Here is a 17928-nt window from a genome sequence, read left to right on the forward strand (position 1 = left end):
CAAAGATGTCGCCAAAATAGACGTTTCAGATTTTGATGGCAAGAGCGAGAGAGACTTATTGGTGAGGAGAGGAGACGAAACAGGCTGGAACTGTCTGTTGTGTCTTTTCTCTCAGTAAACACGGTGGCGGAGAGGGGAGTTGGGTGCTTTACCCCGGCGATCACGAGAGCTTTCCTGTGAGCTGAAGGACAGTGGCTCTGGATCTAATTGCAGAAACCCCCTTTACTCTTTTTTTTTTTTTCTTCTCTCTTTGAACTAGTTCACAATTGTCTGTCGTAGTCCCGGCTCCAAGGAGGATCGCAGGAGCCGGGGCCGTGGGCGCGTGCAGGGGTTTGGGTACGCGCGGGTCTGACGGGGGGTCGGCTCAGGTCACCCGAAGACTCTTTCACACGTTCGTGCACACATTTTTCACTCGTTTAAGCCTGGATATTCCATCTCTGTCATGTGTGTTGGCAGGAATCCTAGAATATTCAAAACCACCGACAGAACAAAACCCATGATTCTTCCCTCTTTCAGTCACAGTTAATAATTGATTTAAAGGTACCGAAGTTTGGGGCGATGACTTCTGATCTCGGAGCTGTTGGGTTGACTTCCCCATGCAGGAGAGGCAAAGCTGCTGCAGTTTTAAGTCAAAACCAAGGGTTTTCAGCACCAGCGTTAGCTGAAAGGGAAACACAACCTCTTAAAGTAGGATGTGGAGTCCACTCTATTACTGGAGAATTAATCCAAGAACCTGAAAATATGCAGTTCGGGTTGTTTTTCTTTAGAATACTGGGAAATAGAAACGTTGTTCATATTTCTGGCATTAGGATTTTTCTTGCAGCGAGTGACTCTCGCTGCCTGACAGAACGCAGTTCTCCAATAAAGGTTTCTCTTCTTTTCCCTTTGCAGGATGGCGGACACGGACCTTTTTATGGAATGTGAGGAGGAGGAGCTGGAACCATGGCAGAAAATCAGTGATGTGATTGAAGATTCTGTTGTTGAGGATTATAATTCAGTTGATAAAACTGCTGCGGGTAATTATTTTAGTCTAGAATTATTCCCATTACCGGTGTTAAAATTTAAAGGGAAATGGCAGCGGCTGGGTACATCCTATCCCGTAAGTAATCTTATTTGATGGCTAAAAATCCTGGTAATGAGTAACGTAACAACTACCAGTTCCCCAGGCTGGGAGGAGCTGAGCGCTGGCAGAGGTGACGTGGTGCGGTGCTGCGCGAGGCCAGGCCTCCTGGGAATCAGCGCTTGAGGAGGCAGAAAACAGCTTTTTTCTCTGTGCAAGAGAAATAAGGTTTTTTTGCAGGTGTCGGAGAGGGTGACCTCTTTAAAAAATGAGAAGGGAACTTCAGCTGAGTGGTTCGTGTTCTACAGCCAAAGCAGTAGTTGCTTAAAAGCCGAGAGTTGATAATTTACGTGGAAGATGATGCTTTTTGTTTTACAAAGTGGTTTAACGTGCCTCGGTGTTCCGTGGTGACCAACGTCGGATCCTTCGAGCGGTTTTGGAGCGAGTGAGAAAGTCAGGCACTCGATTCCTGAATTGTATTTCCTGCGACCGCTTCCGTAGCCAAACCAGGGGGATTAAAGCTGGTTGATTATTATTTATTTAACCCATTATTTGATTCAGTTGTTTGAGGGGGGGCGTGGTGGTGCCTGCTTTCTGCAAGTGGAGATTCATAGCTTTGATGTTCAGAGCTTGCATTTCACGTGCAGGTCGGGGTATGAAGTTATCCGCCGTTTGTCTCAAACTGAGAAATTTGGGTTGATAAAAAGCAGTAATTGCCGGGTGGGAGGCTTTGTGTTTTGCAGATGCTCTGTAACCGTTCGGTTTGCAGTGGGACCCTGAGTGGTGATAAAGGATGGTCCTTCCTGCCTCTTGGTTTCTGTCGGGACCAACACAGTGAGTTGGGCCGTTGTACACAGACCTTGCACAGATCAGACCTCGGTGATGAGCGCTTCGCACTTTGGGAGTGAATGAATCGTGACTATAATAAGAAAAGCTTATTCACCGGTTCTGGCCACATACTTGAGTCTGGTGCGTGGAACAAAGACTTTTTGCCCCAGTTATGCGTGTGGGTGAAGTAGGCTGGAGTGCTTAATGAGTCAGGCTTCTGTTTAGGCCTTTCGGCTACTTTCTCTTGGTCAAGATCAAGCAAAGCATCAGCTTAATACCTGGGACAGAGATGGGTCGGTGCTGGTCCTAGGCCAGGGCTAAGGGTGGTGATTCGGCGCGTCCGGCGTTTCGGGCTGCTGGGATCCTAAACTGGGGCCCTGCTGGGAGCACTGGGGCGGCTGCGGCGCCCTCGGCAGGAGCTGAAGCACCGCCCGCGGTTCACGCAGCGTGTCGGGGGTCCAGCCTGGGGGGAGCAGGAAGGGGCTGTCGCTGCGGGGGCAGGGAGCACGCCGATGCCGGCACCCGCCTCCCTCGGGGCAGGCGCAGAAGGAGCTTTCCTGGAGGAGCACGCAGGGATGCCGGGGGGGACCCAGAGCGATTCACAGACGGGTTGAAGCGGACAGGAGACTCACAGTGCTCGTGAGCAAGTTGGGTTTCTCTTGCCTGGGCCGTTGGGTAGACAGCGGGGGGCTGAGGGCGCGGGAGGCGAGTGCGGGCGCTGGACAGAGCCGGGTTTTCCCCGGGGTGATCCGGTGCTGGCTCTGCAGACAGAGCACCCTCTCCGTTTCTGTGAAACGCAGCCCTGCCCTCCCGTCCCGCCTGCCCCCGGCCAGCCGCTCCCTGCGCGCCCGCAGGCGCCGATCCCTCCCCAGCCGTGTCGGGCGGGAGCAGGGGGCTCGGGGTGGTGACGGCGCGAAGGTGACACTAGTGACGGAGTTGGGGAGCAGAAGCGCCCTCGGTGTTTGGGGCGGGGCGGGGTGCAGAGGGGCCCCTCGCTGTCCCGAGGAGGCACCAGGGCAGCGCTGGGGGGGTCGTGCTGAACCTCGCGATTTTCCTCCGCGCGAGAGCGAATCCAGTGTCTTTACGCGCTGGTGGAAGTTACCACTGGTAGTATTACCCTCAAGGTAAGGTGTAAAATGCAGGGCCTGGCTACTCAGGGCCCCTCTGGTGCGCCACGATGCGTTTTGCAGGAGTAGATGCGTTAAGCTGGTGTGTTGGCCCAATGCCAAGGTGAATAATTCTGGGAATTTTTTTTTGCTCCTAAAGGGTGGTTGTGCTTTGTTTCGGAGCTCGCTTGAACAATCTCCCTGCGTAACTTACCGTACTGAAGTATATAAAGTGGGTTGAGGATCCTTTGGGATTAAGGAACCGTAAACCCATGTAAAACTCATCTAAAAGCCATCGCGTTATTTTTAGTAAACCGTAACCAGACGCACACGTGATGAGGAAGGTTCTGTACGTTGCCTGGAACAGACGTCTTGGTTGGGAGTGTCTTGTGAGAATCTTGAACTCCTAATGCATTGGATATCACTACAGGATGCACTTGTGATTAATATTTCATAGCTTTACTAATAAAAGCAATTTGAGACAGATGTTCTAAATCAATTACAAGAAATTAATAAAGGCTTGGTGATATCACTATGCTATAATTAGATTAACGGTTAAAAAAAAGGAGCGCGGCTGCTAGAAAAACCCTTGCTAATAGCAATATATTTATCAGTAAAACATTGGTAGACTCTTCTGGCAAGTTCCAGTGTGCCCCCGTAGGATCTGCTGTCCAAACAGTTCCCGGATCCCGTGAAAACTGGTGGATTTGTGCGGGAATCTCATTTGGAGGGGGCTCTGTCACATCCCGGACGTTGTGCAGAATCACACCACAGTCTGAGAAACTTTGTTCCTTTGTTATTTATTAGTTTGTCTCAAAACCAAGAGCCATGGTACGCGCTGGAGACCCGTCCAGAGCTCCAGCATGTGACAGAAAGACAGCGGAGATGGTTGGAGCAGCCGAGTGGGGCTGGGTTCGTGTTCCTCCCTGTCTCCCGCTGGGGCTCTCGGAGGATTCCCACGCGCTGGTGCTGTCGGCTGGAGTTTTGGTTGGGGGGTGGTGCGGAGGTTCACCTTCCTCCTGGCTTTGGAGGGGCCTTGCCCCGAGGAGCAGGTGGTTTCTAGACGTTATTCCCTCTGCTCTGTGCTGGGGGATGAAATCCCGGGTGTAGCCGCCTACGATCGTCGTCTCTTACACGCTTATTCTTTCATCTTGGTTTGCAGACAGGACTCGTGGCGCCTACTGGGGCAGTAGCACCTTCAGATCTTGCTCCGTAGGTTAAAAGTTGAGGTTGGGGAGGGACGTTACTCGGCGTGACTCCAGCTATCGCTTTCCGCAGTTCTTTTTCCTTTATGCATCTCCTGTAGCCTGCTGCCTCGGCGGAAACGAGCGCTGGGGCGGTGGGTGCAGTTTGCTGGGACTCCCCAGCCCCACGGGCCCTCGGTGTCTTGCTCTGCCGCAGGGACCGCGCTGGGTTTACGCCTCCCCTCGTGCCGTGGTGTCGTGTGCCGGGATCTTTCTGCCCCACGGTGTGAATCCACCTGTGAAGGAGGGTTTGTAGAGTTTCTGAAGTAACGTTTGGTCAGAGAACTGCTGAAAAACTCCGCAGATCTCAGAGGTGTGTGGGTCTCCTTTGGGAGAGAGGAGGGGGGGGAATGACCTTCACAGCCGCAGGACACCGTTACTTTTCACATGGGCAGAATTCCTGCCTTGGCAGCTTGGTCGGCCCTCTTAGCATTGTCAGAACAAAGCGTTGAACATTGAAGTGTCCGCCGTGAGCTGGGGCTGTGTTTCAGGGTGAGCTTGGTGGTGTGGGTTGTGTTTGTGGGTTTTTTTTGATCTGCTGGAGTAGAAACCAAGTGTGTGAGGAGCCTGGTGGTCCCGGCCACCCTCCCCTGGCCTGAGGCTTCCAGGGCTTTGGGGTGGGTGCTCTTAGGGGAGAAAACCCAGAAGAGCGCTTCAGTTTTTGAGGTGCAGTAAACTCTTGGCTGACTGACAGAGCAGAGGGTGGCTGGGCCCGTGAACGTCGGCACTGACACAAACCAAGATCCCGCAGCTGCCGCGTGGCCTTTGCCTTTCCCCAGCGCTGCTCCTCGGGTCCCTCCCAGCTCCGCTGCCAGGGCTGTGACTTGCCGGGGAATCCTTGCTGGGCTGGTGCCAGCGAGGGTTTTGAGTGGCAAAGTGCCACGGGGACATCTGTCACCTCTTCAGTCTCTGCTGGCCCAGTAACTGAGGGTCACATCCCAGTTTAAGTTGTGACTGCGTGGAACTCTCACAAAATGAACCGTGTCTGGAGTCATCCCAGCTTTCAGCAATCTGTTTTTTACGCTCATGGCTGTCGTCTTGCATTTTGTTTTACATTAATTAAAAAGACTTAACAAGCTAGGGCTGGAAAAAGACCCATTAAATCCATCCATTCTCCCAGCGTAAGGTTTTGTTGGGTTTTGTTTTGGTCTTTTCCCTCTAGGATGGAATTCACTTACGAGCGACCTAAACTTTATCCTTTTCTTAAATAACAGCCTCCACGGGGGAACCTGCCTGGCTCTGAGGAGCGTGTGTTGACAATCACAGGCTGGAGCTGCTTGTGAGTGTTGTACTTGGCACTGCTGCACCCAACCCGCTTCTCCTTTGGGTGCCAGAACGTCCAGCTGGCCTGGACAGGGAGGACCCCGTGTCCCAGAATCAAGAAACAAGATCTCCAAACTAAAGCTGGAAATAACTTTTCACTATCTTTTTGCATCTTTCTTCTGGATCCCAATTTTTCCCTTCGGATCAGTTTTAAAATGTCTCAAATTACTGGGACATAAAAGGAAAAATTACTGAAAGCTAAATATATTTGAAGTGACGCTCGGCCTAATTTTTTCTTTCCTTAATTTCCGTTGATTGCTTTTAGCTGTACCTGTATCCCAGTCAAACCAGTTCTTCCCTGTATCCCGTAGCCGTGCACAGCTAGCTGGTGTAACACACACGTCTGTCCTCGCATCCAAAACCCACAGTTGTTGTGGACAAGAGCACGAGGTGGGTGCCACATGGCACGTCAGCCTGACAGCTTGACTCCCTTTTTAATAATTCCACCATCAGATAAAAATATAACTTATGTTCCCGCTGTTCTCTTCGCCGCAAGACTTCACAAAGTGCTTTTTGTCCTGAAAATCTAGAAACGATGGAAGAAAAACACTGTGCTTACGGTTAACACGCAGGAATTGCGTAAGGGCGTGTGGTCAGGTCGGGTTAGGGTGGGACGGGAGGAGATTTAGTCTGGTTCGGGTTGCTGCCCTGCCCCGGAGATGGACCCGGAGCGTGCAGGAGCTCGGAACGGCGGGAGGCTCCGCGGACCCGCAGGCTCTGCCCCGGGAATCCCGGAGCTGGGGTTGCCCCGGTGACCTGACTCCCCTTGATGCCCGCACAGCTGTGACCCCGCGCGCCCTCGGAGCGCAGTCGGCAAGGCGCCGAGTCCTCCCGGGCTCCTTCGTCGGAGAGCACCTTTGGGGCGCCCCGGGGTTGAATTCGAAGGCTGCGTGTACGGGGACCTCCGGGTCGGGACGTGCTGGCCCCGGTCCGGGCGATTGTGGCCGGGTTTGGTGCGGGTTGTGGCCGCGGGGGAGCCGCGGGGCCGGGCTCTGCGCTCGCCTGCCCCCCGCGCCCGGTGACTGACCCGGGGCGCCAGCACCAGAGCTCTTCTGCAGGAGGGTCGCGCTGCGGGGGAGCGCGGATCATCGCGGGGTCTGGAGCGTCAGAGAGGCTCTGCCGGGAGCAGCGTCCCCTGCAGGGGGCTCGGCGAAGGGAGAGGGGAGGACGCGCCTGCGGCGCCGCTCCTGCCGCCCCGCTGGCAGACTGGAAGCCGAGGAGGGGCTGAAGAAGCGTCGGAAGAGGCCTGGGACTCGTGAGGGTCCCTGTGTCCCGGACTGAGTGGGCTCTTCGGGAGGTTTTGCTCCCGCAGCCGGCACCAAGGGCTGAATCGCCCTTCTCCAAGAAGCCAATTAAGCCGTTTCCAGCGAGCTCCTTGAAAACCGTTCACTTGAGAGGCAGGAGAAGAGGAGAACCTAGTTTGTTCTTTCCCAGCAGCTGATTTCTGCCAGTCCCCTCATTCTCCCTAGATGAAGTAGTGAATCTATGCACACCTGTCTTAGCCGGTGAGTTGAAAGTGCTCCAGGACCTGTGGGAGCCTTGCAGACCTTGGGAGCGATGTAGAGAAGCACCGCACGCTCTGGGACACGCCACTCCAGAAGGCTGCTTGTTCTCGCTTACAGAAGTCCACCAAAGCCTGGAAAAAAAAAAAATTGGGCATAGAACTGTGTCCATCCTGGTCACATTGAAAAGAACCTGTAGTCTGTGGTAAGTAAGAGTATTTATATATATGCTGCGGCTATTGTTTTGTCTGGTGATGATGGCACCCCAGGAGGGAGCAGCTGGCAGGGACCTGCCAAGTCCACACAGAGAGAAAAGAGTCAAACCCGTTGGACTGGCTGGACCAGAAGCTCTTTGTCAGCTGGTCTCTGCTTTAAAACCGGCTTAAACCCGGAGTCATCGTTTGTTTGTTCAACTACCACACATCTTCCCGGATTATTTGTCTGACCAAAGGGGCGCCAGAAGAAGTTGGAAACGCGACTGTCACGCTCCGTTTGAGATGGCCCAGCGGCCTCCGTCCCAGCGCCCGGGCTGCTGCTGGCGGTTGCGCTCGCGCCGGCAGCCGCGGAGCTGCAGCGCTTGGCCGGGGCTGGGGAAGCTCTGTGCTCCTCGACAGCCAGGCCGGCTCCTCGGGGCTCTGGGGAGCAGAAAAGGATCTGCTGGTGCTCTGGATTTGGGCCTTCATCAGCACTAGGTGGGATGTAAGCGTCCAGAACCTGACAAACTGTCCAAAGGTTCTTTTTTTCTGTGACTTCTCTTCTTCGACGATCACCTTCTTATTTTTTTTCATATCGTGAGGCGATGACCTCTCTGAATTTTTTTTTTAAGGATTTCAGATCCAGTCTGTCTCTAGTTTTCATTCGCTCGTTCCATCTTTTTCCTGTCCCTCTCCCGTGACCCTGCTTCACAACGCGGCAGAGGCAGATCCTGCCTGGGGCTGGAGGCAGCCCACGCCGAGCTCGGGCGCTGGCGGGTTTGTGCTCGTTGGTTTTCACCCTAAACCAGAACTTGCTCCAAGACAGGCTGCCAGCCTTCACGGCGTCTCCATCCTCTGCCTCGCGTTGAGGTTTTCTCTGCTGATGGATGGGGGTTTGGGGGGTTCCCTGTGCTCTGGTGTGTCTCCCCCAGCGGTCCCCCCGCTCTCTGGGGCACTCGGAGGAGGGAGGCGAGATGCCGCCTGGGCCAGCTGTGTGCCTTGGCTCCGCACCCTCTGCTGCCGCCTGCCCGCCGTACCCGCTGTCTCTGCCTCCTGCAGGCTTCACCGAAACACTTGGATCGTGCGCCCTGAGGACTGCCAGGCAGGCAGCATGCAGACTGTCAGCGTGAAGCATCTTTCATTCAAAGAAGCTGTTTTGGCTGTGGGTCGGAACGTTCTGGCGTGCGGCAGGTCTGTTCCCGGATTTACAGTGAGGAAACATTTGCTGTGCGGGTGCGGCAGCCCTCTCCTCCAACAGCAGCAGTTGTGGTAACGTTGGACCCGTTTGTAGCCCTGAAACAACGTGGCTGTGCTGTCAGTCTCGTGTCTGTTTGTGCCGCAGATCTACAGCGGGAAGATTCCGGGGGGGCTCCTGGATCGCGCCTCCCCCTGCCCCTGGGGAGCCCTTTGTGGGACGGGGGCCGTGGTGGGAGCAGGACGGAGCGGGGCCAAACCCCCGGTACCCGACTGAGCTGCACTTCGGGAGGGGGAATGGGATGGAGGAAGAGGGAACTGGAGCCCAAATAAGGATCCTGCTCATTTTTCGCAGTTGAGTTTGAAATATTTGTAGTCTGTATTATTTCTTTCAAGTGTTGTCCCCTCCCCTGCGGTACTTGGGAAGAATTAACGTGTCTCACCCTTGCTGCAGTGAGCCCCTCGCTGCCCCTGGGCCGGGTCCATGCCACCCCCCCCGGTGCTCCGCAGCCCCGCGCCTCCAGCGCTCCCCTCGCCCCGTAGGCAGGGGCTGGGCGAGCTCTCGGGAGGGGACGGAGCCGAGAGCTGCCCCCACCTGACCCAGGGGGTGTCCGGTACCGCACGGCGGCCGCTCGTGGCGAAAAGGGCGGGGGGGGTGTTTGTTACTGCGATGTTTTGTCTTCCGGAGCAGCCGCCCCGCGTGCGGGAGCCCCCCGCTCCCCGGGAAGTGGCTGCACCTCGCCTGCTGATGGGAGGTAGAGAATAAATCTTTTGTTTTCCTTTGCTTCTGCACTCGGCCTTTGCTTTTTCTTTATTAATCTGCCCCAATCTTGACCCACGAGGTTTCTTCCATCTTATTTTCTCCCGCCCGCCCCGCTGAGAAGGGCGGTGATGCAGCAGCTCGGCGGGCACCGGCCGTCCAGCCGAGCCCGACCCACCCGTCACCTGCGCCAGGCCCCTGGGAGATGAAGGTGTCGTGATCCCCGGAGGAAAAAGTAAATTTTTTGCTGAACTGCTTAACGGGCTGAGGTTCAGTTTTTGCCAGGTGATAGTCAATAACCTTCGGAAGCAAACCCCCGTCTCATCCGTGGTCCTTCGCTCCCGTCATGGTTCCGTTTCCAGCACAAGAGCCGGGCCTGTGCGGGCATCGCCCCCCGCCCCGCAGCTGCCCCCCGCCCCGCAGCTGCCCCCCGCGCAGAGCGAGGGGTTTCTGTGGAAAAAGGCCCCGTCTGGCGGGGAAGGGGCAGCAGGGAGCTGTGTCTGCCGCAGGGGAGCCGCCTCGGCAGCGCCCTGCGGAGCGTCGGGGGCAGAGGTTTGCTCTGGGTTCCTAAACCAGTTCCTTGGTGGCTGTGGGCCGGTTCATCCCACCTTTCCCCGGTGTGGTTCTCCACAGCCTCCTCCCTCCTCTTCTGTTCCTTCTGTTCCTTCCCCATCTCAGGTGCCCGCAGACACTGGCAGGAGGTGGAGACTCTCCTGATCTTTGTTTGGGTGCAGCTTTGCCCCCCAAGTTGCCAGAAACCAATGGGGTGATATTCCTGGGTCTGAATTCCCTCATTCTGTGTAAACATTGAAAGTGGGAGCTCGTGGAACGGGGAAGGCACGTGGGACAAGTGGGATCGTGACTGAAGGCCCCGGCCAACTGCCGGGAGGGGTCTCGGGGCTGGTGCGAACTGGGGTGGCCAGAAGCTGGTCGATGCGGATTTTCCTGGATGTCCTTTGAACATCTAGTTCCTAGGCTTGGAAAATCGAAGCGTAAATATGAATATTGACACCCTACATAGAAGGGTTGTCTGTTTTCACAAGTTTACTTTTGAAGCACGCTCTGGAAAACGCGTTCAGATTCTGAAGAGTATAACGGGGGTGCGTGTGAGAAGCAGCGGCCGTTTCACCCGACAAACGTGACCTTTGCTGTTTGTGTTCCTCCCCCAGCTGGCAATCCTCTGGTTCAGCAGAGTGGGCAGCCGCTAATCCTTACCCAGAACCCAACCTCGGGTCTGGGCACGATGGTGACGCAGCCGGTGCTGCGACCTGTGCAGATCATGCAGAACGCCAACCACGTCACGAACTCGCCGGTGGCCAGCCAGCCCATCTTCATCACCACCCAGGTGAGCGCCCGGCCAGCCCCGGCTCTTCTCTCGGAGAAACAATCAGACGCCTCTTCCAGTTCTCTGGGCGCTTTAGCGGGTGCTAGACTCGAGCTGAAATCTGGTGGCTTTTTGCTTTTTTAGGTTAGGTAGATGTAGAAGTAGCTTTGTCTGGGGGCAGCTCGTGTTCTCAGGCTTTTGGCTGAATCTCACTTGAGGAGACGGGCCCGTTCCACACGTCAGCAGGTGCTGTGGGACGTGGCCTGGGGCTGCCCGTGGGGCCGCACTCCCTGCTCTGGGTGGGTCACGGAATCCCAGACTCATCCGGGTTGGAAAAGCCCCTGAAGCTCCTCCAGCCCAACCACAAACCTCCCCCTGACCCCCCCCAACTCCCCCAGATCCCTCAGCGCTGGCTCAGCGCGTCTGTCGGCTCTGCCTCCTTCAGCCTTGCTCAGTACTTAACTACTTGCTTTTGTTTTCCTGGGAAACGTGCAGGGAAATTTTCTAAACGTCCCCTGAGAGCTTTGAGCATTTGCTAAGGCCCGGGAGGAGGTTTCGGTAGGTGCTTGGGAAGGAGATGGGGAGGGGAGGCTGTGTATGGGATGGTGTAGATCCCATGGGGCTCCTGGGTGAGGAACAGCGTGGCCTCACGCTTCAGTTGGTCTGTAGACGATAGTACTGCAGGGTTGGGGTCTTTTTAATTTGCTTATTTGATTTTGAGAAGAAAAAAAAAAAAAAGGTAGAAAGCTCGTATTGAAAGTGATTCAGATGGGCTCAGTTTGCTCCGGGTAACGGTACTGTTGGACTGCAGGGATTTCCCGTGAGGAACGTGCGGCCTGTTCAAAACACAATGAACCAAGTTGGGATCGTTCTGAACGTGCAGCAGGGTCAGACAGTGAGACCCATCACCCTCGTCCCAGGTAAGGGCTGGAGCAAGCCCCGGCCGCTGTCGTGTTCCGGTTTAGAGTACCGAGGGTTAAACAAAAAAAATCAATCTGTATGTATTTGAAATCTGTATTTCACCTGCATATCCAGTAGCTCTGCGGGGGGGGTTTCGGTCTGCACTAGGTGAGATTTGTTCGTACTTGTGGCCATAATTCTGCTCACCGTTTTGCAGCAGAGTCGGCCCTTTGGTCGGAGTAACCACTTTGCAGAGCAGGGGACTTGCAGCGGGAAGGAGCGTCTGTCTCTGAGCTCCGTGTGATCTGGCCTCTTCAAAAACCCTCCTCAGCTAACTGAATCCCAAAGTCCCAGCCCATCAGCACCCCTCCTCCTTGCTTCCCCACTCCCCATGCCGTGCTAGTTCTGGAAGCCAAGCCCCTCGCCCCGAGGACAACTCTTCCAGCACGAATTTCTGCTGAGGGATCCTGTCCCACGCCATCGGGGACTGACCCGGGGTGTCACCGGACACCGCCGCGTCACAAAGCCGTGCTGGGCCTGAGTCGCCTTTCGCCCTCCCCAGAGCGAACCTCCAGAGCCTCGCGCTGCAAACTGATCTGCAGCTGTAGGATCACCCTTGTCCTGCCATCAGAAGCCTTCCCTGAGTTCCCTGGGCCTGGTGACAGGGCTGTGAGCCCCGTGACACATTTGTGCTCCGAGGCCACTCGGGCCCTTTGGAAGATTCCACCTGAAAGTTGTAAATGCAGTCCTCGCTCCGTCTGCGTCCGCGTTCACCCTTAGTCTGGTTGGGAAGTGGAATTAAGGTGCTGAACGCTTGAAGCTTCCCCTGGAGTTGCTGGGCGTCTGGGGAGCTCAAAATTTGGAGAACAGGTTGCGCTCGGCGCGCGGGAGCGGGCTTCCGTAACTTGACGCGCCGTGTCTGTTGGTTTGTTTTTGAAGCCCCGGGTACCCAGTTTGTTAAGCCGGCAGTTGGCGTTCCTCAGGTGTTCTCTCAAATGGCCCAGGTGAGACCAGGTACAACCATGCCGGTCCGACCCACCACCAACACTTTCACTACGGTCATTCCGGCCACGCTCACCATCAGGAGCACGGTACCACAGTCCCAGGCACAACAGCAAAGTAAGTCCACTCCCAGCACCTCCACAACTCCTACCGCAACGCAGCCAAGCACCCTTGGACAGTTAACTGTGCAGCAGCCAGGGCAATCCAGTCAAGCTACTAACCCCAAATTAGGTAAGACTTGCCATGGAAAAGCGAGGGCGCTCGAGCGTATAACACTGTCTATAATTTGAGCTTCAAACATACGGCGCAGCAGCTAAAAGGCAGAAGTTGAGTCAGAACTCCTGGGTTCTATTTTTGCCTCTGTCATTGACTCACGCTTCAGCTCTCTTGCCAACGTGGAGAATGAGGCTGGTCCTGCCATCGCGTCCAGTTTGGTTTGGGAACTAGTTAAGGTTGGGTTTGTAGAATGTTCTGAGCCCGTCAATTAGGAGTCCCCAAAAGTGAAAATTACTGTTGGTTAATCACTTGTGTTTTTTAAAAGGTGAAGTACATGATGAACACATGCAGAAACTGGGTTGCTTTTTCTCTTTCTTGAACGTTGGCTGAATTCACGAGTGAAATGATTGCTCAAGAATAGTGACGATTTAAAAAGGGAAAAAAAAATAAATATACTTCTTCACACAGCAAGTAGTCAGGTTGGTTTTAGCTTTAAGTGGCCGTAATCATATACAGCTGCATTTAGAAGAGAAAAACGAGTAATTGTTGTGACCATCAGTATCCTGTTGAGTTCATCGTGGGACTTGGCTCACGTCTTGGCGTGTGACCCGGAAGGTCAGGGAGGTTCCCTGCCCAGTCTGGCCGTCCTCGGCATTACTGGGCAGGGCAACTGGTGGCTTGGTCGCCGCTGGTGAAGGCTCCGGGCAGCAGAGGAAGAGAAGGCGTTGTAGCTGGGGGTGGGATTCGCACCGTGGATCAGATCTCACTGATTCCTCATTAGTGTTCTTGTATTATCCATTCCCTTGGCAGTGAGTATTGCGAGCTTTGTGACTGTAAAGAGACCCGGAGTGACTGGTGAGAACAGCAATGAGGTTGCTAAGCTAGTGAATACCCTGAACACCATTCCTTCGTTAGGACAGAGCCCTGGCAATGAGGTTGCTAAGCTAGTGAATACCCTGAACACCATTCCTTCGTTAGGACAGAGCCCTGGCCCGCTGGTGGTTTCCAACAGCAGCCCCGTGCATGGTTCCCAGAGATCTAGTGTTTCAGAGTCGTCGTCGTCGTCGTCATCGTTAAAAGGTATGGTCTGGGGCTCCTGCACTCCCTTGGTTCTGCCGAGATTCACAAGTTTATTTTCTGGAGTTAAAAAAAAAAAAAAGGCTAACCTGTAACTGCCGAGCTTTCACAAGAGGCATAAACACCTGAAAAGCTTTTGCGATTAATTTCTTCATCTCGACCTGTACGTTTTGTCCGGTGATTGTCTTTTGTTTGTGGATATCTGCTTGCATACCTTAATTTGCACTCAGAACCGTTAGTGTGCATGCTGCCATCTCGAGAACACGCACGCACCTGAAATACTCTGTGCAAGGAGGCAAAAGGATAAAATCTTTGCTTCTCTTCTTCCGAAAAAAAAAACCAAACAAAAAAAAACACCTTCCTAAGGTGTTCGGGAGGCCAGAAGCTGATTTAAGGTACTTTCCATGTCATCTGTATTCTGAGTTTCAGCTGGAGGTGAAGATGAGGCAGTGTAGTCTGATGGAAAACCAAAGCAAACAAATGATTAAAGAAAAAAGGGGAGATGAGTTGAGCTGATCTTTCTTCCTTCTTGTTTTGATTTCAGTCCAGTTTTGAGCCACTCCTTCCCGTAGCTGCTGGGGGCTCTGTCCAGTCGCACAGACTGTCAGAACTTTGCATGCTTTCGCCTTTTCCGTGCCTCTTCCAGCCTAGTTAGCAGTCAAAAGCGCAGCTCTTGAAACTAAAGCGTTTCAGTGTGCCGGAAAGCTTGCCTAGATTAAAGATTTTTCTAGTTTTGTTTTGTGTTTTTCCTGTTACAGTCAGTTCATCTCCTATTCCCACATTTGATTTGCAAGACGGTGGCAGGAAGGTCTGCCCGAGGTGTGACGCTCAGTTCCGAGTCACCGAAGCTTTGAGAGGCCACATGTGTGTAAGTAACTGCAGGGGCGATGGCTCGGCAGCGGGGAGTGAAGGAGCAGTTCTCCCTAGATCAGGGACTTCCGTGGAGAGGAAGAACGTAGGAGAAAGGGAGAGGCAAAGGAGAGGCCTCGGAAGAGCTTCCACAGCATCGCTGCCTGCGGGCAGGCAGGGCCTCGCCTCCGAGTCCTGTTGGTGCCAGGCGGTGCCTTTATGTTTGAGCTTACGTGTCAGGAAACAATGGAAATGGAAAACGAGATATTGCTCTGCTCTCCTCAAGCTTCCTAGAGTTCCTCTGTCTTTTCTTAGTACTGGTTAGTCTTTGTTTGATAGTATGTGTGGTTCTCCCTAGATACGGTTTAATGTCTGGGGTGTTTTTGTGTTGGGTTTTTTTTTCCCTTTTAGTACTGCTGCCCTGAAATGGTTAAATTCCTCAAGAAAAGAAAATCGCCAGAATCTGAACCAAATATTCAATCTGCAAAGCCTCCATCTCCAGAAAAAACTACAGCTGTTGCTTCACCCCCCTCTTCTACTCCCATCCCTGCGCTGTCCCCCCCTGCTAAAGCTCCAGAGCCGAGCGAAAACGTGGTTGACTCATCCCAGAGTAAACTCATCATGTTGGTGGACGATTTCTACTACGGCAGAGACGGCGGCAAAGTGAGCCAGCTGCTGAACTTCCCCAAGGTCCCAACCTCCTTCAGGTGTCCGCACTGCACCAAGAGGCTAAAGAACAACATACGGTGAGGGGCGCGGGGCGGCGGGACCCGCGGGAGCACAGGCCAGGCGTTGGCGTCGGTCTCTCGGGCCCCGCAGCCTCCCCAGGCTGCAGCTTAAGACCAGAACTGAAGCACAAAAGGGGGAGATCTGCCCATTGTCGCACAGTCCAGTCAGGGCAAGAGTTGTAAGAGGATTGCGTGGTTAGAATAACGGCATTTATGTTCTTCGGCAGAGGAGTCTCATTTGCTCGTCGCTAGTCTTAGCGGATAATAGGAAGTAATTCTCGGTGAAGAACTGCTCTCTATTCAGTGCGCTTTCAGCAGAGGGAGAAAATGTTTCTATGACATAGTGTGTTCTTCTGAGCGAGCCACTGTGTTGTTCCACTGTGATAACTGGACTAGTGGTTTTTCTTTCAAGTTGAAATGTTTTGTCATCATCAGCTGAGCGCCAGGCTGGGGTCAGAAGCCGGTCGTGCAGCCTCTGCGCTGCAGACCCGTCCTCTGCCTTCCCCTAGAGCAGGAGGTTCTGGGCAGGAGGCTTTGCCTGCTTTTGATGGGAAGAGCAAGAAGGAAACATCTTAATGCTGTTAAAAACCTTGTGGTGTAGAGTTCCTGGTGCTTGCAGGGTTACAGGTGCAAAATGTTTGGGTTTCTGTTCACGCGCTTTCTCTTGGCCTCCATAAGATTTATGAACCACATGAAGCACCACGTTGAACTGGACCAGCAGAACGGGGAGGTGGACGTGCACACCATCTGTCAGCACTGCTACAGACAGTTCTCCACCCCCTTCCAGCTCCAGTGCCACCTGGAGAACGTCCACAGTCCCTACGAGTCGACAAGTAAGTGGTGGGTGGTTCAGGCTTCGGAGGGTTTCTGCCTCCTCCCGGGGCAGGAGCGTCTGTTCCGCCCTGGGGGCCACCGGGAGAATCCGTCTCGGTGGCATCGCTGCACATTTACTGTCAAGAATATCCTGAAGCTTGAGGCCAGCAATAGCGTCCTGGTAGAGCTGAGTTTTTATCAGTAGATGGACGCCTGATCCAGAGTTAGGACATCTTGTACCCGCCGTTCTAAGACAACTTTTGCTGCCTTTTGGAAACCTCTCAGAATAGATTTTGTTGTCTCCCCAATTACAAGAGTCCGGAGGTAGTTTTTTGAGGGGTGGGTGTTTGTTTTGACAGTTGTTGCTGTCGGCTTTGGTCCCCCAGCAGTTACCTGCTGTTCCTCTCTTGCAGCAAAGTGCAAGATCTGCGAGTGGGCGTTCGAGAGCGAGCCCATGTTCCTGCAGCACATGAAGGACACTCACAAGCCTGGGGAGATGCCCTACGTTTGCCAGGTATTAAAGGTGCTTTAGGTGTTCAGTATTAGGAGTGCGTCCGGGAGAATAAGAGGAGATCTGGCACTTTCAGCAGGTGTGTGGCTCGCGGTGGCCCAGCGCCGCGGAGCCGCCGCCTTTCCTTCCTCGCCGCGGCCCGGTGGCTCTCGGGGCACACGGAACGTTTCCCTCCGCTCCCCAGCTCTGGCAGACGGTTGTTTAGTCCCAGTGGCATTCTGAGCCTAATTTATTTTTTTTTCCTCCCAGGGCCTGCAGGCACATTGCTGTGCCATAAAGAGAAGTTGTCACTGGAGCAGATGAGATTATGTTGCTTGTGTGACACCTTTTCTTGACACTCTGTTGTCGTGAGATCTGTGCTTGAGTTGATTCTGAACGTACCGTCTCCACCCAGAGGCCCTAACACTGTCCCTCCAAAAAGAAAAATCAGAGAAGCTTCTAAAATATGTCATGTTAAAACAGATCACGGTCCAAATTCTGCGTCTTACATAGATCCTGAAGAAGCAGCTCTTTAATGTGTTGCAACTGCTTTGCACTGACTGTCTCCCCCTTTTTTTTTTTTTCTTTTTTTTTTTTTTCCGGGGGATCTGGAGCTTGACTTGTCGCTACTTTCTTTTTGCACATTTAGTTCAAATCTCTTTCTCCCAGCTACTCCGAACACACGCTGCCTCGTTTTCTGTCTTGGGGTTTAAGGTTCTTTAAGGTCCTTTAGGACCCTCGGCCCCAGGGAGCAGCACCCGGGGCTCTGGGCCTTGCTGCCGGGGCGGGAGCGGGATTGTTCCCGACGCGCTCTCACTCCGGGTCGCTGCCGCCCGCAGGTCTGTCAGTACCGCTCGTCGCTCTACTCCGAGGTGGACAGCCACTTCCGCATGATCCACGAGGACACGCGGCACCTGCTCTGCCCCTACTGCCTCAAGGTGTTCAAGAACGGCAACGCCTTCCAGCAGCACTTCATGAGGCACCAGGTACCGTGTCGGGGCCGCCGCCGCCGCTCGGGGGCAGAACGGGGGAAGGGGAGCTCGGTGGCGGGAGGGGGTTCAGCAGCTGCTGGTTGGCTCCGCACCGAGCAGGGTGTGGGGGTGTCACTGCAGACCCCGCGCAGGGCCCGGCTCGGGGAAGAGCCCTCGGGAGCAGCTCAGGTTGTTACCGAGCAGCAAAAAGCGCGTTCGGCTGGACTCCGCTGCGTGTGGTGATGAACCAGCGCTGGGCTCCCCGGTCGCTGGGGCTTGGAAGTATTTTATCTCCGCGTAGTTAAGTAAATAATACTGTATGTGCACAAGGGGACGTAACTCGGGCA

At 54.3% G+C, this 17928-nt stretch overlaps 1 protein-coding gene across 10 annotated transcripts in view; it reads left to right on the forward strand.

Moving 5' to 3' along the window:
- POGZ (pogo transposable element derived with ZNF domain) overlaps nt 1-17928 on the forward strand; it is a 34480-nt gene that overhangs the window by 10244 nt on the left and 6308 nt on the right. For 3 of the 10 annotated variants that reach the window (XM_074929363.1, XM_074929362.1, XM_074929364.1), the window contains 10 exons: nt 892-1016; nt 10381-10556; nt 11347-11455; nt 12375-12668; nt 13464-13733; nt 14489-14598; nt 14991-15325; nt 15986-16140; nt 16534-16634; nt 17450-17596. In XM_074929363.1, coding sequence (XP_074785464.1) covers nt 893-1016; nt 10381-10556; nt 11347-11455; nt 12375-12668; nt 13464-13733; nt 14489-14598; nt 14991-15325; nt 15986-16140; nt 16534-16634; nt 17450-17596 — 1821 coding nt within the window. In that variant the 5' untranslated portion in view covers nt 892. The remainder of the gene's footprint in view (nt 1-891; nt 1017-10380; nt 10557-11346; nt 11456-12374; nt 12669-13463; nt 13734-14488; nt 14599-14990; nt 15326-15985; nt 16141-16533; nt 16635-17449; nt 17597-17928) is intronic. The other 7 variants (XM_074929367.1, XM_074929368.1, XM_074929366.1 and 4 more) reach the window with 7 other exon arrangements.

Source organism: Athene noctua, chromosome 29 (genome assembly GCF_965140245.1).
Source record: "Athene noctua chromosome 29, bAthNoc1.hap1.1, whole genome shotgun sequence".
NCBI lineage: Eukaryota > Metazoa > Chordata > Aves > Strigiformes > Strigidae > Athene > Athene noctua.